At 45.4% G+C, this 23,620-nt stretch overlaps 2 protein-coding genes across 5 annotated transcripts; one reads left to right on the forward strand and one right to left on the reverse strand.

Annotated features, from left to right (window-relative positions):
• Positions 1–2,786: 2,786 nt before the first annotated feature.
• Positions 2,787–9,447, forward strand: LOC125510146 (protein DETOXIFICATION 40). Of its 3 annotated transcripts, none has more exons than XM_087521450.1 (8): positions 2,787–3,241; positions 6,253–6,884; positions 6,979–7,035; positions 7,130–7,368; positions 7,493–7,611; positions 7,711–7,797; positions 8,178–8,284; positions 8,899–9,447. In XM_087521450.1, exons 1-7 carry the CDS (start codon positions 2,903–2,905, stop codon positions 8,247–8,249), a joined length of 1,545 nt encoding a protein of 514 aa, XP_087377576.1. In that variant the 5' UTR covers positions 2,787–2,902; the 3' UTR covers positions 8,250–8,284; positions 8,899–9,447. The 3 variants fall into 3 exon arrangements, with proteins under 3 accessions (XP_087377576.1, XP_048531196.1, XP_048531195.1); XM_048675239.2 differs by lacking the exon at positions 8,899–9,447 and adding an exon at positions 8,382–8,609; XM_048675238.2 differs by lacking the exon at positions 8,899–9,447 and having other exon boundaries at positions 2,788–3,241; positions 8,178–8,609.
• LOC125510148 (uncharacterized) lies at positions 8,575–12,126 on the reverse strand. 2 transcript variants are annotated; one of them, XM_048675241.2, is made up of 3 exons: positions 11,744–12,126; positions 10,988–11,075; positions 8,575–9,119 (listed from the first exon to the last, which is right to left on the reverse strand). In XM_048675241.2, the coding sequence occupies exons 1-3, from the start codon at positions 11,747–11,749 to the stop codon at positions 8,887–8,889; spliced, it is 327 nt and encodes a 108-aa protein (XP_048531198.1). In that variant the 5' UTR covers positions 11,750–12,126; the 3' UTR covers positions 8,575–8,886. The 2 variants fall into 2 exon arrangements, with proteins under 2 accessions (XP_048531198.1, XP_048531197.1); XM_048675240.2 differs by having other exon boundaries at positions 11,598–12,123.
• Positions 12,127–23,620: the final 11,494 nt, after the last annotated feature.

Raw genomic sequence — 23,620 nt, forward strand, 5'->3', positions numbered from 1 at the left:
CACATCATTTCCCTCCTGGTCTTTAACCTTTTTGGGGTTTCAAGGCCCTTTAGGTTTCCCTTTAGACTTTCCTTGGGCCAAAGCTAAAGCTTCCCCGGGAGCCGCTGGCTCGGCCTTCCGCTTCTGCTTCCGATTGGAATTGCCTCCGGTTTCTTGGGCGACTGACTTGAGCTTGCCACTTCTGAGTCGATTCTCGTCTTCACCATTAGCGTACTTGGTGGCAATCTCCATCATCCGATTCAGGGACATGTCTCCGGTTCGACCGAATTTCAAATTTAGCTCTCTGTACTTGACGCCTTCCTTGAAGGCACAAACTGCTTGGTGGTCAGGCACATTTTCCACTGAGTGATGTAACATGATTCATCTCTGGATGTAATCCCTCAAAATTTCATTCGGCTTCTGCACACAAGACCGCAGTTCCGTTAGTCCTGCTGGTCGCTTGCATGTGCCCTCAAATATGGTGACGAACACTCGGGAGAGATCTTCCTAAGTATAAATGCTGCTAGGTGCTAACTGGTTTAGCCACGCTCTGGCCGAGCCTTCCAACATGAGAGGCAGGTGCTTCATGGCCACTTCATCATTGCCGCCGCCAATCTGGACGGCCACTCGGTAGTCCTCAAGCCAAGTATCAGGCTTGGACTCGCCAGTGAACTTACTGACTCCAGTCGCCAACCTGAAATTGGGAGGAATCACAGCAGCCCTGATGGCTCTACTAAAGCACTCTGGCCTCGAAACATGTACTCTGCTGCTGGCTGGCGCATCTCTGTCATGGCCTTCTCGGTGAGCCCTGTTCCTGTCGACCAGACCTTGGACGAGGATGGATCTCGCGTCAAAGACTGGCCCTCTGGGGTCGACTGGAATCCTTTGCCCACCACTATGAGGGCGCCTGTCATCCTGCTGGCGAGGCACATACGACCCGCTCCTCGGGGGAGGCGTGGGCACTCGACGTCGATCGTCACGATCGACTCGGTGATTATACTGCTCATGGTTCCCATACTGGTCACGCCGGTCTCCACGTCCCTCACGCCTTGGGGGCGATCTCGGGCTGTGAGCCGACTGGACCGTGTCCGCAACAACGGATCTGCTGTGAATTCTGTTCCGCGACTGAGAAACAGCGGAATTCTGATCTCCTGCTGCCCGGAGTAACGCTCTGATCTGCAGCAAGCCTCTGCCAGCCTCCGACTGGGAAGGCTGAATCGACTCCGCTATACGGGCCGCAGCTGCTAAATTCTGAACCGGAGTCCGATATACCTGCGGGGGTGGGAAGAGCTGACGTCGACTGGATTCGGAAACCCGTTGTCGCGCCCTCTCGTCGAGTGCTCGCTGGAGGTTCTCCAGTCGAGTGCGCTCAGCCAAGTTTGCCAGGCGCGCGTCCTCCAAGGCGCGAGCTTCGGGGGTTTCTCCAACGATAGGAGTGTGCAGTGCATCCATGTTTCGGCGGCGAAGTTCTTCTCTCTGCAGCGACGTGAGAGGCTCGGGAAGATACTCCTCATGGGGACGCGACGGGTCGCCTCCTCCTGGGCCTCTGTCGGTGCGGGTAAAACCGGGGGGACTGGGCGGTCCATCGACCATCAAAACCTCCGCCGCCGGATCGCTGCTGTCGCACTCGGATGCGGTCTCTTCGGAGCCAGTCGAACAGGCCGTAGAGGGATCCATCGGGCTTGATCGCTGCGACTTGAGGGATGGCCGACTGACGGGCCATCGCGTGTCTCACCCACCGCTGAAGTCTCGACCGACCGGAGCGCTTGCGCCGGCGGGAAACGGGGAGGGAGGACAGCACAGGAGCCGACCGGTAAGGGGTCGACGGTTGCCGCAGGAGAACGCCGCGGACGCACGCGCGAAAGTGTGTTGCCCCGCGGACAGGGAGTGCGTCCACGTCGAGCGGAGCCTCCTGAAGCCAGGCGGAGTCGTCGGCGATGAACGTGAGCGCGCCGAGACGGATCTCGCGGCCCTCCACCAAAACTCCGTCGAAAACCATGATGATTCGGTTCGGAAAAGATCGCAACTCCTCCAACAAAACGCTAAAACACCTGCCCCAAGGTGGGCACCAACTGTCGTGGTTCTAACTCTGACAGTGATGTAGGGGGTATGTATGGAGAGGCTAGATCTTAGCTATGGAGGAGTTGTAAGCACACGAGGATTACGAGTTCAAGCCCTTCTCGGAGAAAGTAACAGCCCTACGTCTCGGTGCCCGAGGCGGTCGACTGAATTATGTGTGTATGAATAACAGGGGTGCGAACCCTTGATACCGAGGAGGGGTGTGGCTTATAGAGTTCGACATGCCCCTCCAGCCCTCAGTAATGCAGGGTTTAAAATACATTAAGATTGGGGGTTACTGGTAACGCCCCTAATAAAGTGCTATGATGACCATAAAAGCTACTTAATGACCGACCGTTTGCGTGCAGGGCGACTTTAGATCTCCTGGCAGTCGAGTGGTTGGATCTTGGTCGAGTGATTGCTTCGTGGTCGAGTGTCTTGAATCCGTCGAGTGAGATACCTCCAAGTCGATTGAAAGGTGACTTCTTCTAAAGATATACTTGGTAGAGTATTTAAGACAGATCTATATCCCTACCCTAATACATAGCTTCATCGGATACAACAAACGTGCTCTCGCACGCACTCCAACCGCGAAACCAAACCAATAGCCCTGAGAGCCAAAACCCAACCCAAACTCCACATTTCCGGAGGAGGCGAGCCAAAAGGACACACACTACATAGCAGCCACAACCCAATTCCTATTTTTTTCCCTGGCCGCCGCCGCCACCGCAGCTTCGATTTATATAGCCCACACACGGGACAGCGCCGAGCAGAGCTCCTCCACCTCTGCATCTCCGCCCTCGGTCTCAGGAAACAGAGGCGGGCAGGAAAACACCACACGCGCACGGACACCGCAGACGCGCCCATGGCCACGGACAGCAAGCTGCAGAGCCCGCTGCTGCCGCCGCCGGCCGGCAGCGAGGGCGAGGGCGGCGGCGACGACGAGGGGCACGGGGCGGCCAGCAAGCGGCTGGAGAGCATCCTGAGCGACGAGTCGGTGCCGTGGGCGCGGCGGATGTGCGCGGCGACGGCGGTGGAGATGCGGATGCTGGTCCGCCTTGCCGCGCCGGCCGTGCTGGTGTACATGATCAACTACCTCATGTCCATGTCGACGCAGATCTTCTCGGGCCACCTGGGCACGCTGGAGCTCGCCGCCGCCTCCCTCGGCAACACCGGCATCCAGGTCTTCGCCTACGGCCTCATGGTACGCCCTCCAGCCATGCGACCCCTTGATGGATTTGATTTGATGATCAGTACCTTATCTAGTTACCTCCGGTGCACAATCGATGCCTGGCCGAGATGAATCTAGACTGTGCTCAGATTAATCAACTACCATCACCCGATTCTAGCGAGCATATATCGGCATAAGAGCTGAACCGCCCCGCCGATGAAGTGGCCTTGTTTTGTTTGTGTGCTTATTATTGACGGACCACGCGTACGTTCTGCTGAACGACGACAGGCTCGGTCCTTGCAGACTGCAGCGCTAGCTTTGCTCCTTTGGACGGCCTTCGACGCAGCAGGGATGCGATTTCTCCGGCGCATCAGGGCATCATGTCACGTCGCATCACGAGCTCCTTTTTCTCTGTCGAAGAAAAAAAGGTCGCGTCAGGAGCTCGTGTCTTCCTGCTACCAATTATTTCGATCCTCACCTAGGTGACAGACACGACTGGTTATGGACGCCGGTAGCCGCCCTCCCTCTAGAATCTGAGTGAGCAATCCAACCAAACACACGTGGGAGACATTGCTACCGGTGCGCCCTCAATGCTACGCTTTCGCCTTCCAAGATTGTCTTGCCATTCAGACGCTATCTTTTCTTAATTCTTTCATTTTTGTTGCCGGGAGGACAGTGTCTGTCCTCAGCCTACTCTACTCATAACTGATCTGGTGGGCCGTGTAATTGAAAACAATAATTCAACTTTCTAGTTGCAAACTTTCCTTTTCAAATGTTCATTTCAGTTTTCTTTAGCCCCGGTCCAGTAAACGTTGCATCCTCCGACCGAAAAAGCTTAGTCCCTCAAATGGATGCATCTAGCACCAAGTTAGTGCCAGATACATCCATTTAAGGAGCAAGCTTGGGACAAGATTTTTCAAACGGAGGGAGTACGGATTTGGAAATGTTCGAACTGTATTTTGGAAGACATTTCATATAGTTTCATATGCTATTCAAACGGGCTTGATTTCACACACGTTCAGTTCTTTTATTTCAATGCTGTTTTAGAAGCGAGCTAATTGCATTTCAACGGAAACTTCATGCGTTTCAAATTGCGTTTAATTTTTAGGCATGTCTTCGTTTTATTTCGGTCTTTCCAGAAAACGCAGAAAATGAACCTCAGTTGCGTTTTCGAAAATTGCCACAAACTGAAATGTTACGGCGACTTCACTTGCGCCTACAGCCTCCTGGTACGCCACGCCACGCCACGCCACTTCCTCCTATCCTAGATTAATCATTATTACTACGCACGGGATTACGCAATCCTCCATGGATTACGCATGGGATTAGGTAATCCTCGATGGATTACGCACACAATCATGCAATCCCTGCCGCCTTTTTCCTTTCCGAGGCCGAATCACGTGTTTTAGAGTGCTCTGTATGTAGTCCATATTAGAATCTTTAAAATGACTTATATTTAGGAACGGTATACTAACCTTAACCGATGTCCTGCGAATCTGGACAGCGTATCCGAAGTTGCTGAAGCGCGTATGTGGAATACCGAACCAAGAGGCCTGGTAGTGTTTGCTTTTGCTTTGGTGAAGAGATGCGATTTGATTTCTCCCCTTCCCAAGAGAAAAAAAAGGGGGTGCAATTTCTCCGGCGTATCGTGCCATGTCACATCCAGAGTTCCGTTTCTCTTTTTGATGAAAACATGTCGCATCATTACCTTACCTCGTGTCTTCGTACCAAATTATTCAGTCATCGGTTCCAGCCTGTGTAATTTAAGTTCTCAGACCTCAGCCTGTGTGACTTGTCCTTGCCTACGTGATATGAGTAGATTGATAGAATGACGGCTGGTTATGGACTTGTGGAACGGCGGTAGTTAAGCCGCCCACCCTCTAGAATCTAGAGTAGACCATCCAACCCAACGGAACACACGTGGGAGTGAATGGGGATGCCGCTGCCACCGGTGCGCGCTCAATGCCTTCGCGGGGAGGACACTGCCTACTCAGCCGACTGTATTCATACGTAACTGTACTGGTGGGCCGTGCAATTAAAAATAATACTCCCTCCGTTCCTAAATATTTGTCTTTTAGAGATTTCAACAAGTGACTACAAATATATGTCTACATACATCCGTATGTTGTAGTCTGTTTGAAATGTCTAGAAAGACAAATATTTAGGAACAGAGGGAGTACTAATAGAGAGAAGAGTTTCTTTCTTTCTTTTGTTGACCTATCAAACATGGAGTTTGAATCGCATTTGAGAATGCATTCCTATAGTTTCAAGTCCGATTCAAATTGGCTAAAAAAAGCAGTCCGATTCAAATGCTCTTGTTTTTAGACTCGTTTTCATTCGACTTCAAATGCTCTTATTTTCATACGATTTTGGAAATGTCTGAACTATATATCTTGAAAGACATTTCGTATTGTTTCACATGCAATCCAAATGCACCTACTTTCGGACATGTTTTCTTTTTTATTTTATTTCATTACTGTTTCAGAAACGAGTTCAGTGCATTTCAGCGGAAACTTCAATCATTTTGAGATTTTAGACCATGTTTCCATTTTTTTTACGGTCTTGCCACAAAATGAACTTCAGGTGCATTTTCCGAAATTGCCGCAAACTGAAATGTCACCAAATGTTCACCGGAATTCATATGCATCCAGAGCTAGTTAAAGATACACTTCGATCGAATACACAACATTTCGTAAATTTCAGAAGATTCTCATATATTCAGAGAAGTGCCACAATCTGAAATACAGGAATTTCATATACATCACTGAAAAGTGCCGCAAATAAGAAATACATTTCAGAAAAAGTGCCACAAGCTGAAATTTCACATTTTTTTACTGAAATTCAAATGCATTCAGAAAAGTACATGCATTTGTCAATTACTTCCTTCCTATTTTTAATTCGAGGTTCATTTATATCTGTATTATATAATTATTTCATTCAGGTTACACAATTTCAAATACACTCCACATCAATTTCACAAAACTAGAGCATTTTGGAATTACAAAACTAGAGCTCTAATTAACCAACTCTGCAATGCTTGGCAGCTTGGCATGGGGAGCGCGGTGGAGACTCTATGCGGGCAGGCGTACGGCGCGAACAAGTTCGACATGCTGGGCATCTACATGCAACGCTCCACTGTCCTGCTCATGGCCACCGGCATCCCGCTCGCCGTCCTCTACGCGTTCTCCCGCCCCATCCTCATCCTCCTCGGCGAGTCCCCCGAGATAGCCAGCGCCGCGGCCATCTTCGTCTACGGCCTCATCCCGCAGATCTTTGCCTACGCGGCCAACTTCCCCATACAGAAGTTCATGCAGGCTCAGAGCATCATGGCGCCCAGCGCCTACATCTCCACGGCCACGCTTGCCGTCCACCTCGTCCTCAGCTACCTCGTCGTCTACAAGTTCGGGCTGGGGCTTCTGGGCGCCTCGCTCATGCTCAGCATCAGCTGGTGGATCATCGTCATTGGGCAGTTCATCTATATCGTCACCAGCAGCCGGTGCCGCCTCACATGGACTGGGTTCTCCATTCAGGCGTTCTCCGGCTTGCCCGAGTTTTTCAAGCTCTCCCTTGCCTCCGCCATCATGCTCTGCCTGGAGACCTGGTACTTCCAGATACTGGTGCTCATTGCTGGCCTTCTCAAGGACCCCGAAATGGCTCTTGCATCGCTCTCTGTCTGGTAACTGGTTTTTATCTGAACTTGTCTTTGATTGCCTGGCCTGCCGAGATGATGGTGCAACTAATCATTCTGTTGTGTTTATGTGTGTTCGCAGCATGACCATTTCAGGATGGGTGTTCATGATCTCAGTTGGATTCAATGCAGCAGCTAGGTAAAGTTGTTACTACTTGTGCAGTTTTCACTTGCTTTAATTGCACCAGGTGAAATAAACTGGATTCTTACATGCATGTTTTGCAATAATACAGCGTGAGGGTGAGCAATGAGCTTGGCGCGGGCAACCCCAAGTCGGCGGCGTTCTCGGTGGTGGTGGTGACGGTTCTGTCGTTCATCTTGGCGGCTATAATCTCGATAGTCATCCTGTTCTTCCGTGACTACATCAGTTACATTTACACGGGGGGCGACGATGTGGCGGCGGCGGTGTCCAAGCTGACGCCGCTCCTGGCGCTCACCCTCATCCTCAACGGCATCCAGCCAGTATTGTCAGGTACTATATCAGAACACAGAGAACATAAATTTTTTCTGTTAGTTTTGTGGCTCTCGGCTTTGGACAGAAGCAACAAAAGCATTCAATTCGTTTGGATGCACACTGATATGGATGTTATGGGCAGGTGTGGCCGTGGGCTGTGGGTGGCAGGCGTTCGTCGCCTACGTCAACGTCGGCTGCTACTACGTCGTCGGCATCCCTCTTGGCTGCCTCCTCGGCTTCTACTTCGACCTCGGTGCGGCGGTAAGGCATCCGCGGATGGTTCTGGATAACCTACCTCACCCTGATCAATCATGCATATCACTTTTCTTTACATATAATAGTGGGTGACACAAAATGCAGGGCATATGGAGCGGTATGATTGGAGGTACCTTTATGCAGACTGTGATCCTGGTGTGGGTTACCGTGAGGACCGACTGGAACAAAGAGGTACACATATGAGATTCCCTCGACCCTAACAGACATTAGGACCTGCAAGACTGCAATGGGTTTCTCTAAGCTCTAGCTATGCAAAAAGTGGCTTGAAGACCGTGATATTCCAACGAATACATATTCTGAACCAACATTAATACAAATTTACTCCCTCCATCCCACAATATAAGATTGTTTTTCAAGCTATCATAACTTGAAAAACGAACTTATATTATGGGACAGAGGGAGTAGTTAACAAGTCACACATTGCAGAGCTGAACACCCCCAAAAGACCACCAATACGCCATACTCACATTACAAGATTAGCAAGTGGATGGTGACCTTGGTTTGTTATCTACGAGAAACACACGAAGACTTACCTTCTGGTCTGATTGCAGGTGGCCGAAGCGAGGAAAAGATTGAACAAGTGGGAAGGCAACAAGATGCCTCTATTAGCAGGCCAAGAATGAAACAGTGGATCCTGTGTATGATCAACAGAAATGTGGTTCGTTCGCAAGTTGATCTCCCTAAAATGTGTAAAGTGCATTTGTTCATCGTGCAATTCACCATTGAAATTCCGTACTTCCGTTCTGCTATTCCAGCTTCGCAAGCACGGTAGCAGCGGCGATCTTGTCATGTTACTAGCCAGTAACGGGATTCTATGGCGATGATAGATTAGTGTGGATGAGATCACTTTTTTTGTGTGAGATATCAATATTGTTGGACTGCACTAGGGGTACAGCGGTCAATAAAAATCCATTAGCTGTGTGCATATAGTATGGGAGGCATGCAAAAATCAATCTAAAGCATGATGTCATAAGATTCTCTCATTCTTTGGTCTTCAAATCCTTCTATCTCTGAAACTGTGGACCCAATTGATAATCTCTTTTCATCATTGTCTTGCGACTTCTCACCATTGTCTTCGATGTGATGAGATCTTCAAAACTGAATCTCATGTTGACAAGCTTCTTATTGCCTACCAAATTGCGGACATACTTCTTTTTTGAAACAAATTGTGGACATACTTCGTTAACGTGGTTACCATGCTCTTGAACTTCGCTAACGACCCATTCAACCATGCAACGAGACGAAGACAACACATTTAACCTAATCTGCCAGGACGAAGACGCGGAGAAGAAGCCAGTCTTGACGAGGCTTCGGCCATGCAACCCTGTACTCAGCGGCCACGACGATGACGTCTTTTACATCCTGACCAAGCCGATGCACCAGCATCACAAGGCATGTGTGATTGTCGTCGACATAAGAACCAAGGTTCTCCGAGGGGTGGAAGAGTTCGACGGAGGAAGAACCACTCAAAGAAGCACTAACTGCATCACAACCTACACACAGACCGATATCTTTAGACTTATGGGTAACGAGGTAGAAGAAGAGGAGGAAGTGGAATAATGGATTGGTCATGCCTTCTATAAGTAAAAGTAAGTGGCCAGGGATAGAGTTGGTCATGACATGAAACTATGCAATGTGGTTTATGACTAAGTTCATTATATTGACCAAGACCACCATTGTAGCCTCAGATTGGACTGCCTTAATTAGAACCTAGAAACATGCTTTAGTTACTTATTATTTCGTCTATATCTATGAGAACAATGGTCCGCAGGGGAAGATCATATTACCTTCGCCCTGAAAACTTTGACTTTGATTTGTCTAGATACAGATGTATGTAAACATCCATACAAATGTAAGACAACCTTTCCGGAACAGAGGGAGTCGGAAATAAATAAATTCATGACTAATTATTACTCTGCTGTATTAACTAATTAGTCTAGGCAATACTCTGCAGGGAGTACTATCAGCGTGTTTAGTTGGGGGTAATTAGAGCTAGGGAATGGGAATTGAAGGGGTACGAGATTTTAAATCTATTGTTTGGTTAGGGGGATTGGGAATTCATAAGGGAATAGTCATGGGACTTGAGACCCCAATTTCCATCGTTTTATTAACAAGGGAGGGGGTGGGAGTTGGAAGGAAATTGTTTTAGTGAGTCAATCTTAACCCTTCATCATAACTTGCGGTAATTTCCCTTGTCAATTCCCACTAACCAAACACGGGAATATAGTTTCTCCTCAAACTCTCACACATAATTTCCATTATGCGCCAAACAGGGGATTGGAAATAAAACGACTCATCCCATATCTAATCTCAATATCACTTCCATTCCCCTTCTCAAATTTTGCCAAACCCGTTGTATATACCTAGGCTCATTTGGTTGCGTGAGGGAACAAATCCAGGGAAGCTAACCACCTCGGGAGAATTTGAGGGGCATGCATGATCCCCTCCTCTTGTGGGGGGAGATACCCCTAAATTCTCGTCACCAAACAGCAACAGCTGGACGAGGGAAGATGGACGGGCTCGGAGGAAGGAAGTGGGCGTCACAAACCACGACCGCGTGTGAGAAAAGAGCGAGGGAAAATTTCCAGGAATGCTCGGACGTGGAAACTCTACCCGGGAAAAGAGAGGGGTTAGGGCCGGCCTGCCCCGTGGGTTGGGGCCTCCAAATGTCGCGGCCATCTCTCCGGGGGACAGTTTCCGCATGGGTTTCGCCCCCTGGAAAAAAGGCCGGGATCCCTGGGGGATCCCCAGCAACCAAACGAGGCCAAGATGGGATATTTTTTAGGAATGTTAATATTTGACGTCAGATTCTTCAACCATGGAAAATCGAACGACCGAGATGACAAATTATATTGTCGCGAGGATGGGAATGTCCTTCAGCAAGCACGACAAATCCTGGCAAGGACTTGCCATGCTTTCTGAAGAAAAAGCCATCCCCGCGACAATATAATTTGCCATCCCGGCCATTCGATTTGTCATGGTAAAAAATTGGACATTGGATTTATATTGGGGTCCATAGTATTCTGGTCCGAGTCATGTGAAATCTTTTAGTCGCAAAAATGGTGCGTTCTCCCCTCATCGCTCATGTATTTACGTTTCTTAATTTTACTATGATATTATAAAATTTAATTTCAAAACTAATAGCGCTAGTTTCACATGATGAAACTAAACAATCTTTCATATAATTTGTCAAACGAAGTTAAATAAGTTCAACTACACATGTACTACCTATTTACAAACAAAGACAGTCTTTCGTGTAACCATGTCAATACTAAAATGGCTTGAGGCACAGAAGGGGATGGTCATGAAAACAGGTCAGCAGAGTAAAATAGATAGCTATCTCAGAATGGTAGATAAGTACCACAAGTTCGCAGCAGTTGGAAGCTGGTCATATTTGAAGAGTTCAATGCTCTTGAAGATTGGATCTTGAAGTAAATATGAACACGACCCTGCAAACAAAAAGAAACTGTATGAGAGGGCAGCAAAATATTTACACTGCAAATGAACAAGCAACCATCATTCAGGGCAAATTAAATGGATTCAAATAATTAGCTTTTTCCTTGAAATACATAAGAGTAAGCCTGTAGGAAATGCAAAACTGGTGCTGTATCGGTTCTGAAATTGTTCCCCAAATGCCTGTTCGATCCCCAATCCCCTCCACATGAATGCAAGGCGATCCATTTTTTATGTTATGTTCAGAAATTGTATGACAGGGCAGCAAAAAATTTACACGGATAAAAGAAGCAACAAAACGCTCAATGCCTCCTGCAGTCTGTAGCATTCCCAGTTAGAAAACTAGGCTCGCATAAACGAACATGCCATGGGGACTGGCATTCATCAATAGGCCAAATGTGTACAGCCTTAGTACAAAATGATCAAAACCAGTCGAATTTCCAGGTGGGGCTAGTAGCGCAGGATCATGATTTTCTGGAAGTTATGAAATAGGGGAAAGGGGAAAACGGGCACTGAACCATTTGGTCGAGCATGTAGCAGACATGAACTGGTAAGCAGAGGCATGAGCGCTCGAGGCCCATGCGTCACGTCTGTGCGTGGCCGCGGAAGGAGAGCGGAGGGGGTGGGGAGGGTCTCTCCTCCTCGAAGAGGTGGTGATGCTCACGGTCATGGTAGAGGACGGCGCTCGGAGGCGGGAGGGTGGAGGCGGCAAGAGCCGCACGACGGAGCTTCTCACGGTCGAGAGGTCGGATGGGACGGGTAGGGGGAGGGCTTATGCGCCGAGGAGCTCGGCCGCAATCGGGTCAAGGCCGGTGCCACGGCGGCCCGGAGACCATCGGCGGTTGCATTCGCAGTCGCAGCCGAGGGGCCCGAGGAGGGTGCGCTTGGAGTAGTGTACTGATTAGGGGTTGTTTGGATGAAGAGTTTGCAGAGAACCAGCTCTCTAAAAACGTGATTTCTGTTACAACCATCTAAAAACTTGTTTGGGATATCTAACTAATCCGTGGATAAGTAACACTGAGTTTTATAAAATCTCAAAAAGCCAGTTTATAGAAACGAAATATGTATATGGCAACTGTGTGGCAGATTGTAAAACTGTCACACGCATCCAACGTCATCAATTATCTCCTGATTTCCTTCCTTTTCTGCACGACCTCCCGATTTCTTTCCTTTCCCTCACGTCCTCCTCCGATTTCTTTCTTTTCCCGCACGTCCTCCCCAATTTTATTGGGCACACCCGCTCGTGCCTTCCTAATTCAACAAAAATAATGCTCAGACTAGAATTTGATCTCTGGTCTGCAAGTAATTAACAAAGGGAGCTAACCACCTCACTTATGACACTCATTGCTAAACATTTCAAGGGAAATACTATTTTTGACATGTTTTTGCCTTTAATATGTTAGCACTGAAAAACTTTTTGTTTCAAGCATCATGGTAACTTTGATCATTGGGAATAAATTTGTTGAACCCGCCCCCCGGTAATTTCTGTAAATAGCACGATAACATTCACGCCATAGACCTGATAGTTTAGATACAAACATCGTGGTAACTTTAATCATTGGGGAAAACAAATGTGAAAAGATACCTGATAATTTATGTGTAAATAGATGGTAATATATGCAGTGCACATCTGATAACTGAGGTAGAAGCACCATGATAACTTTGACCATAGGGATTTTTTTTGAAAAGATACTCCGGTATCTTCTGTGTAAATAGCACGATAGTATACCTCCCTCCCCTGGCATTTTTATGTGTAAATAGTATGAAAACATATGCACTGCGATAACTAAACACCATGATAAGTTTTTGACCTGTGGAGGGTGGGAGGGGGGGGGGGGATTTGTCGCTGAAACATATTCCTGATAATTTTTGTGTAAATAGCATGATATTTTAAGCACTGCGGGCTTGATAGGTTACCTAGAATCACCATGATAACTTTTTGCCCCGGAAAAAAGTTGTTCAAAACATTTCCAATAATTTTTGTGTAAATAACATGATAATATAAGCACCGCATAACCGATAACTTGCAATATAAACATGATGGTAACTTTTTTACCAAAGGAAAATATATAAGTTGTTAAAAACATACACTTGCCTCGCGCGTGGGCCTCTTGGATGAACACAACACATGGCGTCCCACGGGAAAGTCACATAATGTTTAGTGTCATGAGGGGCACACGTGCTATAGGCGTGATAAGTTACGCAAAAACATCATGATAATTTTTGATCTATGAAAAAAGCTACCGAAACACACCCAGATTTTTAGGTGCAAGTACCATGATAATATACGAACCGTAGACCCGTTAACTCGTGTACAATCCCCCATGGTAACTTTGACCGGGGAGAGGTTGATGTACATATACCCTGATAACTTATGTGTAAGTACCACGGTATTTTACACATCGAAGACCTTATAACTTGTGTACAAAACACAGTGATAACTTTGAAAGGGTGTAGTTGTTGAAGCATAGTACCTGATACGTTCTATGTAAATAGCACGGTAAGTTATACAACACATGCCTGATAACTTGCATATGAATATCATGGTAACTTTGTGTCCTGAGGAGAAATCATGTAGTAGACATAAAGAAGTGGCAGTTTTCTCGGGGGTGAGCGCCCGAGATGTGCGGGAGAAGCAGGTTTCTCAGGCGAGCCTGCGGGGTCATTTGGGAAGAGGCGAGGTCAAAAAACAAGGGATCGTATGGTACTTTAAAATGAAATAAATAGAGGTGTGACAGTTTTGTTTATATGGCACACGTGTGCCAAATATCACAGTCCTTATAGAAAAACGCCTATTAGTCGTTTTTCTACAAACGCGTTCTCTACCGCCGTGTTGGCTAGTATCCCGCACGGTCTATTTGGCTATTTGAATGCGTCGGTGGGTTCAGCTTCATCGTCTACGTATTCATTAATTCTTTACCATTTACTTTTGCGTCCAAATGTCATCCTTGCTGGTAGCTCCGGTGATCGTCGCGACCGCCGTCCAACACCGGCACCGTAACAGCGGCGGTGTCGAACCCCGCGATGTTCGTCCTCTGCCGAGACAACGTCGGCCGGCAATAGCTTGTCTGGCTCGCCATGTTATCTCCGCCATTCTCAGCTCGGGCGCGGCCGGCAGCACCGTTGACAGCGTCCTGCTTCATACCGGCGTGCACCCGCCCATGGACAGGCGTCGCTGCCACTGCTACGTCGACCTGTCGCGTGCACATCATAAGCTAGCTAGCAGGAGAGCCATACATGTGTGCCATGGAGAAACATGCATAGGAAGGCTGTGAGCGAAGAGCCATGGCCTCTGGAATGAGCAAAAGGCAACTGCGTGACCGTGTTTTACCCTTTTTTCACCCAAACAAGGAATTGTATAGACTCGTTGTAACAGAAAAACTAACAAAAACTAGTTTTTCTAAAAATCCTCTAAAAATCAGTTTTTCAAAATCCCACGTCTAATTCTCTGTATCCAAACAACCACTAAGGCTAGTTAGGCCGGTCATAGTGGGAAGTAAGTAGACTAGTGTCATGCATATGACACTAATTTAAGTTACTATCTTTATAATGCAAACTAATATAATAGTAGTACTCCCTTCATTTCCTTATACAAGGCCACTATGAAAATTACAATTTGCATCTATACAAGGCCATTAACTGTAATCGAGATAAAAATTAATGATGTTTTCTCGTACTACCAACTGTTTTAATACTTGCATGCACGTAGTCGTAATGATATGGTGCTACTTACTTCTAAATTCCGTCCTCGCATGCATATTGATGTATTAATGATCTTAGTTAACGAAAAGAAAAGTGGACTTGCAAAGCAGTCGTTGTATAAGCTTAGCTTAATTCGAGTTTGTGGCCTTGTATAAGGGAATAGAGGAAGTATCATATATGGCTTCATTTATTAGCTCGTAGACTCATCTTATCTTGGAAAACGCTATGTTACAGTAACATATTATGTTACCACCTCTCATTAATTACTTGCCACATAAGCAGAATTTTGTCAAAGCGCGCTATATTACTAGCGAAGTGACTCCCACTATGACTAGCCGTATAGTGCACTACTAGAAAAAAGGGTTATAGATAATATGAACACTAATGGCACACCAGAAATACGGTGTGCCACTACTATATAGCAGTAGCGCATCATGTGCATGCGCTGTGCTATTAGTGTGATAGACACTAATGGCGCACCACTCCCATGGTGCGCCACTACTAACATATATTTTTTTATTTTTTTACAAAAATACTAATGGCGCATTAGGGCACAGTGCGCCATTACTAGTTTTAACTAGTAATGGCGCACCACTCACCACGTGCGCCACTACTATCATTTTTTCTGTTCTAACTAGTGTCCTCATGAATATTTATTTATATTTATTATGGTATTGAATTTCTAATTCACAAAAAGTATTGAATTTGTTAATATTTTTTGAACTCATGAATATTTTTAAATTTAATTCATAGGCACTTTTTGAATTCATAAATATTTTTTTAAATTTGATGATATTTTTTCATATTCAAATTGAAAAAATATTGAATATTCATGAGGACACTTGATCTCGATTCCCCTCCACCTCGATCGCTATCCCCCCTCGCTAGATCCCCCTCGCTGCCGAGCACCCCCCGCACCCTCCCCCGCTCCACCGCCGCCGCCGACCCCCCGCACCCTCCCCTGTCTCCTCGCTCGGTTCCCCCGAACGGAATCGGTCGAGCGCACCCCCCCCCCCTTGAGCGCACCCCCCCCCTCCCCCTCCTGAGCGCACCACCCAACCCATCCCCCGCTGCCAACCCCCCGCACACCCTCCCCCGCTCCACCGCCGCCGTCGACCCCCCGCACCCTCCCCCGCTTCACGCTGCCGCCGACCCCCCGCACCCCCCCGCTCCACCGCCGCCGCCGACCCCCCGCACCCTCCCCTGTCTCCTCGCTCGGTTCCCCCGAACGGAATCGGTCGAGCGCACCACCCACCCCCCCTGAGCGAGACCTAGGGTTCAAAGACGCCGCTGCCGGCTCTCCGCTAGGCAACAAAAAAGCCTAAAAAATTTTACTAATGGCGCACCGCTAAGGGGTGCGCCATTGCTATCCAAAAAAAAGATTACTAATGGCGCACCTCTAGGGGATGCGCCATTGCTATCCAAAAAAAGATTACTAATGGCGCACCGCCAGGAGGTGCGCCATTGCTATAAAAAAAATTACTAATGGCGCACCGCTAGGTGGTGCGCCATTGCTAACCCTCCCCCCCTAAAATCCCCAGTCCCCTTTCTATCTTCCCCATTGCTAACCCGTACTGCGCCGCCGCTGCCCCTGCGCCCCGCCGCCTCCCCCGCACCCGACGACCCCCGCGCCCGCTCCGTCGCCGGAGTCGCCGCCAGAGCACTAGGAGGAGGAGGCTCGCGTCCACCAGGAGGAGGAGGCCCGCTGGAGCACGTCTTCTTCCTCCGAGCCGTCCGTCGCTCGTGCAACCTCGTCGCCGCCGTCCGTCGCCCGTGCAACCTCGCCGCCGCCGTCCGTCGCCCGTGCAACCTCGCCGCCGTCCGTCACTACCCGGCCCCTGCGCAGGTGCCCCTCCCCTCTCCTCTTCCCCTTCTTTTCAAGTTCAGAAAAAATAAATACAAGCTCATCTTTTTGTAGGAAAACATGGATGCATCCATGATTTTAAATGTTAGTAGACTTGTAGTCTTCGTGACATCTGTTATGAATTGATGAATGTTTCAATAGTTTAGGATTTCTCATGACAAATGCATGCTTTTCACCGCCTTTATTGCTTGACAACAACATAGATCACCAACACAACAAAGTTCTGTGCCATAATATGTTTACAAAAAATTCAAAATATATGTACATAGTAATCACAATCCTGCATCAACGCACAACAATCCTATTATGGCTTCTATAGACTTGGTATAGTGGGAAAATTTAAATTCATTTTGATATTTGAATTTATCATGGCTAGCTCTTCAAGATAAGTCCAATGAGCAATATATTTCAAATTGTGGAGCAAAGATAGGACTGAGCATGTTGGTCAAGTGAAACCTCATTAATTAAATTACATTCATTGGAAGGTTCTTTGCTTTTCGTTAACAAAGAGATGATTTTTTTATGTTTTGAGACAGATGGTCATCATGTAGGAACATATTATGTACCAACTAAAAAGGGTTGAGTTCTTTTGTACGACTTTGCCACATTGTCACAAGTCATAGACATACTCACGAGTGCACGCGCTAAATATCTCTCATGCTGATACTGTAGGAGTAAAATCCATGCCCTGTTAACAATGTATTACAAGAATTGTTTTCTTTTGTGTGTTTCCCTGAAATATTGTGTTATAATAGAATTGTTCCTGGATGTGGTCATGGCAGATAAATTTGTCATCAGTTTGTAGGTTGTTGAATCAGCAACTCGTAGTTGAATTGATTAGAGTTGGCCCCAAGGACGCTACTCGTAGTTGAAACTTGTAGAATGCTACCTGAATTTCACTGGGGTATCAGATTCAAATTGGTTAGAGTTGGTTTACGTACCTTGTATCTTATGCCCAAACCTGGAAGTAGAAGGATCATCAAACCAAGAAACCTTTTGATGCATGATGCCCAAAACGTAGAATCATTTTGAAGTTGCTGTGGTGGATGCCTATATACTAGGACATCAGAATGTTGAATGATGGGAAAATAATTCCATTGTTAGTGATCAGTGGGCACTAATTATATCATCCTGGTATTTCACTTGTGATGATGTTGTACTTGTGATGATGCTACTTGTGATCTTCTGAAATGACCCATTGACGACTTCATTACGCGGGGATAATGATTTTGCAGGTACCCCGAGAGAGGCCCTTGAGTTTGCCAAAATGTCGATTAACTTTCGTTCCGGCAAATTCGGGTACTCCATAATGTCCTATTTTCAGCAAAGGTCATGCTGAAATTTTCCGTAAATTTTAGCATGACTTTGCTAAAAATAGGACATATGGGGTACTTGCGACTAATGCATGGGCCGGGGTATCTTAGTATTTAATTAAGTAGGATCAACTGCCTCTTGTGTTATACATATAGAAGTGTGATATCAACTCATAGTTATTACTAATGTCAGTTGCTCGTCATCGATAAACCCTAATCTGCTAGGATGACCTACTAAAAAATCCCATACCACATATTCTATTTGGATGGCCCTGCTAACCCTTGACCATAAATACTCGAGATGGATGTAGCAGGCTTAAAGAAAGAAATGTTTTTAGGCCAACTCCACTGGGCCTGGCTGAAAATGCACAAGTGTGCATGACTAACAATATTCTATTGTAAAGCTAAACAGGAAAGAGGAACCACTCATCCTAACCATTTGCTCTCAAAATTACCACTTCACTTCTTACTATTGAAAATCTTAGACCATCTCCATTCACCAATAGCTCAAACCAGTTCGAAGGGCGTGTTTTCACCACACTGTGGATTATCTTATTGGACCCAACGCAAGAGATGATGTAGTTTTGAATTATGAACGTAGGAAATGTCGTCATCGGACGACGAAAGTCTCCCTGGGAAGTGCGGTTGGTGCCACGACGACCGAGGTCTGTGCGACAGGCCTCACCTGGACGGTGATCGGCGCTTCAGCATTAAGCTCGAGGAGACCTTCGAAGTTGAAACGGCACAGAACGACGACAAGTGTTATTTTCATAATTAAGCATGACTTCAACTATTTCAACGTGTAATTTTCATCTTTTACAATTCGAGTATAACTTATCCCATGCCATGCAAGACGCTATGTCTTGGAGAGGATGGATTTTGAAGACCATGAAAATTCTGAAACAAAGAAAATTCACCTAAGGACTCATCACGATGTGGATTTTGAAGTAAATCTGTATAATTCTGGGAGCGTAACCCATTTTGGTTGCAAAATTTGGGAAGCATTTTGCAAGATGTATGGTTTTGATGAGGGTATGCTTGTCACCATGGATCTTGGTGATCCTGACATCGACCAAGACAATATGGACATTTGGGTCCTTGCTGATACGCCTCCAGTTCTACCGCTATGTGAGTTTCTCAAACATAGTTAATTATTAACTAATTTATATTGTTCATTTCAAAATAGTTGACAGCTTATTTCCATTAACAGCTTATGTTCATTCTTCAAAGAATGTGCGGGAGATGGTAGACAAAACCCACTACACCGATGGCTTCGAATTAACTTACAAGGAGAAAAATCATCTGGTCGGATTTTGTACTGATATTGAGAATTACAATATCTACAATCAAACTCCTCAACATTATGGTCAATACGTGCCACTAGTGCATTGATACGTCTCCGTCGTATCTATAATTTTTGATTGTTCCATGCCAATATTCTACACTTTTCATATACTTTTGGCAACTTTTTATACTATTTTTGGGACTAACATATTGATCCAGTGCCCAGTGATAGTTCATGTTTGTTGCATGTTTTTTGTTTCGCAGAAAACCCATACCAAACGGAGTCCAAACGGAATAAAACCTGACGGAGATTTATTTTGGAATATTTATGAATTTTGGCAAGTGGAATCATCGCGAGACGGTGCCCGAGGGGGGCACGAGGTAGGGGGCGCACCCCAGGGTGTCAGGCGCGCCCCTGACCCTCGTGGCCACCCCGTAAGGCGGAGCCCTTCTTTCGCCGCAAGAAAGCTAATATCCGGATAGAGATCGTGTTAAAATTTCAGCGCAATCGGAGTTACGGATCTCCAGGAATATAAGAAACGGTGAAAGGGAAGAATCTGAGAACGCAGAAACAGAGAGAGACAGAGAGACAGATCCAATCTCGAAGGGGCTCTCGCCCCTCCCACCCATGGAGGCCATGGACCAGAGGGGAAACCCTTCTCCCATCTAGGGAGGAGGTCAAGGAAGAAGAAGAAGAAGGAGGGGGGCTCTCTCCCCCTCGCTTCCGGTGGCACCGGAGTGCCACCGGGGGGCATCATCATCACCGCGATCTACACCAACACCTCCGCCATCTTCACCAACATCTCCATCACCTTCCCCCCTCTATCTACAGCGGTCCACTCTCCCGCAACCCGCTGTACCCTCTACTTGAACATGGTGCTTTATGCTTCATATTATGATCCAATGATGTGTTGCCATCCTATGATGTCTGAGTAGATTTTCGTTGTCCTATCGGTGGTTGATGAATTTCTATGATTGATTTAATTTGCTTGTGGTTATGTTGTTGTTCTTTGGTGCCCATCATATGATTGCGCGTGTGAATCACACCCTAGGGTTAGTTGTATGTTGATAGGACTATGTATTGGAGGGCAAGAGTGACAGAAGTTTCAACCTAGCATAGAAATCAATGCATACGGGATTGAAGGGGGACCAATGTATCTTAATGCTATGGTTGGGTTTTACCTTAATGAACATTAGTAGTTGCGGATGCTTACTAATAGTTCCAATCATAAGTGCGTAGAATTCCAAGTCAGGGATGACATGCTAGCAGTGGCCTCTCCCACATAATACTTGCTATCGGTCTAGTAAAGTAGTCAATTGCTTAGGGGCAATTTCGCAACTCCTACCACCACTTTTCCACACTCGCTATATTTACTTTATTGTTTCTTTACTTACAATCAGCCCCTACCTTTTATTTACGTGCTCTTTATTATCTTGCAAACCTATCCAACAACACCTACAAAGTACTTCTAGTTTCATACTTGTTCTAGGTAAAGCGAACGCCAAGCGTGCGTAGAGTTGTATCAGTGGTCGATAGAACTTGAGGGAATATTTGTTCTACCTTTAGCTCCTCGTTGGGTTCGACACTCTTACTTATCGAAAACTGTTGTGATCCCCTATACTTGTGGGTTATCAAGACCTTTTTCTGGCGCCGTTGCCGGGGAGCAATAGCGTGGGGTGAATATTCTCGTGTGTGGTTGTTTGCTTTATCACTAAGTAATTTTTATTTGCTGTTCTTAGTTGTTTTCTATCTTTAGTTATGGGTAGGAAACGCAAAATACCAAAAAAATTAGTTGTACCTACTGAACCAATGGTTGAAGAACCACTCAAAATCTATCACACTGCTGAAGCTTTTTACTTGGATCATCTTCGATCCCTTTGTGCTCGTGCCGAAACCCCAACTAGCTTAGTTGAGGGCAAATCTTTAGATGAGCATGCTTGTTATGTGCGACACCGTATATCTGAAAAAGGGAAATTATTATGGAGTCAAATTCAACGTTTGCAATGCTATGCTTGGAATTTATGTGAATTATATGATTTTACTTGTTGGTCTGAAAACCCTAAGAAACACCTTCCCTACCAATGTGAGTTTATTGATAATGGAATCTTATCTTCTTATGCTAAAGGTGTTTATAGTTACTATGATGTTCAACAAATTGAAGAATTTGTTGCTTTTGAGGGTGCTTATGAAATTGCTTCTTTGATTGAAAAGTATGATGCTACTTTTCACAAATCTGAAAATTTTGCTATACTTAAATATTGCTATGATAATTATGCTTCTAATGCTTGTGTTAAACTATATATTGAGGACTACTCCGCTGTCCAAGAAGAGACTAATATTTTGCAGGAGTCTATGGAAGAAGAAGTTGATGACACTGTGAGCTCATTGGATGAAAAAGATGAGGAGGAGAGCGAAGAACAAAAGGAGGAAGAGCGGATTGATCACCCGTGCCCACCTTCTAATGAGAGTAACTCTTCAACTCATACATTGTTTAATTTCCCTTCGTGCTTACCGAAGGATGATTGCTATGATGACTGTTATGATCCCTAGGATTCTTTTGAAATATCCCTTTTTTTATAATGCTTGCTATGCTTGTGGACAAGATGCCAATATGAATTATGCTTATGGAGATGAACTTGCTATAGTTCCTTATGTTAAACATGAAATTGTTGCTATTGCACCCATGCATGATAGTCCTATTATCTTTTTGAATTCTCCCGACTATACTATATCGGAGAAGTTTGCACTTATTAAGGATTATATTGATGGGTTGCCTTTTACCGTTGCACATGATGATTTTGATAAATATAATATGCATGTGCTTTCTGCTCCTACTTGCAATTATTATGAGAGAGGAACTATATCTCCACCTCTCTATGTTTCCAACATGATAAAATTGCAAGCAACTGTTTATACTATGCATTGGCCTTTACTAGGTGTGCATGAATTGTTCTTTTATGACATGCCGATGCATAGGAAGAGAGTTAGACTTCGTCATTGCTTGATATACGTTGCTTTGTGCTCACTACTAAATTATAAATCATTGTTAATTAAAATTGGCTTTGATATACCTTGGGATCCGGGTGGATTCACTACTTGAGCACTATATGCCTAGCTTAATGGCTTTAAAGAAAGCACTGCCAGGGAGACAACCCGGAAGTTTTAGGGAGTCATTTATTTCTATTGAGTTCTTTCATATAGTTTAAAAACAACAAAAATAAAGAGGGGAACCCAAAACTTTTTCAAAAAGGAAAGCGAAAGTGAGAAAGACAAGCATTGTTGAAGTGGGAGCTAGCCTTGAACTTTGTTCATGCTCACGGAAACTTTGTGAATCTTGATTACAGAAACTTTTCAATAAAAATAATTATCCCCTTGTACAATTCCATTGTATTATAAAAATAATGTGCCAAGGTTTGCCTTTAGGATGTTTACATTTGCTTGATGGTTTGTACGGTACAGGACAGAAACTTTAGCTGTAGTGCGCGATTTTACATTTTTAGATCGAACATTAAATGGTTCTGATTTTTCTTGCACTGTCTTCCTATACAAATTGTTTATTTTTCCTAATTTTGGTAGAATTTTTCAAGTATCAGAAGTATGGTGAATGTTCATATTATTACAAACTGTTCTGTTTTAGACAGATTCTGTTTTTGATGCATAGTTTGCTTATTTTGATGAAACTATCAATTTATATTAGTGGATTAAGCCATGAAAAAGTTATCTTACAGTAGACACAATGCAAAAAAAATATGAATTGGTTTGCAGCAATACTTAGAGTAGTGATTTGCTTTATTATACTAACGGATCTTACCGAGTTTTCTGTTGAAGTTTTGTGTGGATGAAGTGTTCGATGATCGAGAAGGTCTCGATGTGAGAAGAAGGAAGAGAGGCAAGAGCTCAAGCTTGGGGATGCCCGAGGCACCCCAAGTAAATATTCAAGGAGACTCAAGCGTCTAAGCTTGGGGATGCTGGGGAGGCATCCCCTCTTTCTTCAACAAGTATCGGTATGTTTTCAGATTCGTTTCATTCATGCGATATGTGCAATCTTGGAGCGTCTTTTGCATTTAGTTTTCATTTTTATTTTATGCACCATGCTGGTATGAGATGGTCCTTGGTTGATTTATAGAATGCTCATTGCACTTCACTTATATCTTTTGAGTATGGCTTTATAGAATGCTTCATGTGCTTCACTTATATCATTTGAAGTTTGGATTGCCCGTTTCTCTTTACATAGAAAACCGCCATTTGTAGAATGCTCTTTTGCTTCACTTATATTTGTTAGAGCACGGGCATATCTTTTGTAGAAAGAATTAAACTCTCTTGCTTCACTTATATCTATTTAGAAAGATGACAGGAATTGGTCATTCACATGGTTAG

The sequence above is a fragment of the Triticum urartu genome, chromosome 5A (assembly GCF_056163025.1).
Source record: "Triticum urartu cultivar PI428250 chromosome 5A, HENAU_Tu73, whole genome shotgun sequence".
Classification (NCBI taxonomy): Eukaryota; Viridiplantae; Streptophyta; class Magnoliopsida; order Poales; family Poaceae; genus Triticum; species Triticum urartu.

Excerpts from the sequence above, each read along its gene's own strand:
- LOC125510146 (XM_087521450.1), top strand. The coding sequence starts at position 2,903 with ATGGCCACGGACAGCAAGCTGCAGAGCCCGCTGCTGCCGCCGCCGGCC. Across the intron at positions 3,242-6,252 it reads TCTTCGCCTACGGCCTCATG|CTTGGCATGGGGAGCGCGGT; the intron begins GTACGCCCTCCA and ends AATGCTTGGCAG. Across the intron at positions 7,798-8,177 it reads GGACCGACTGGAACAAAGAG|GTGGCCGAAGCGAGGAAAAG; the intron begins GTACACATATGA and ends GTCTGATTGCAG.
- LOC125510148 (XM_048675240.2), bottom strand. The coding sequence starts at position 11,660 with ATGGGCCTCGAGCGCTCATGCCTCTGCTTACCAGTTCATGTCTGCTAC. Across the intron at positions 11,076-11,597 it reads GCTACATGCTCGACCAAATG|GGTCGTGTTCATATTTACTT; the intron begins GTTCAGTGCCCG and ends TTTTGTTTGCAG. Across the intron at positions 9,120-10,987 it reads CCAACTGCTGCGAACTTGTG|GTTGTGATGCAGTTAGTGCT; the intron begins GTACTTATCTAC and ends GTCTGTGTGTAG.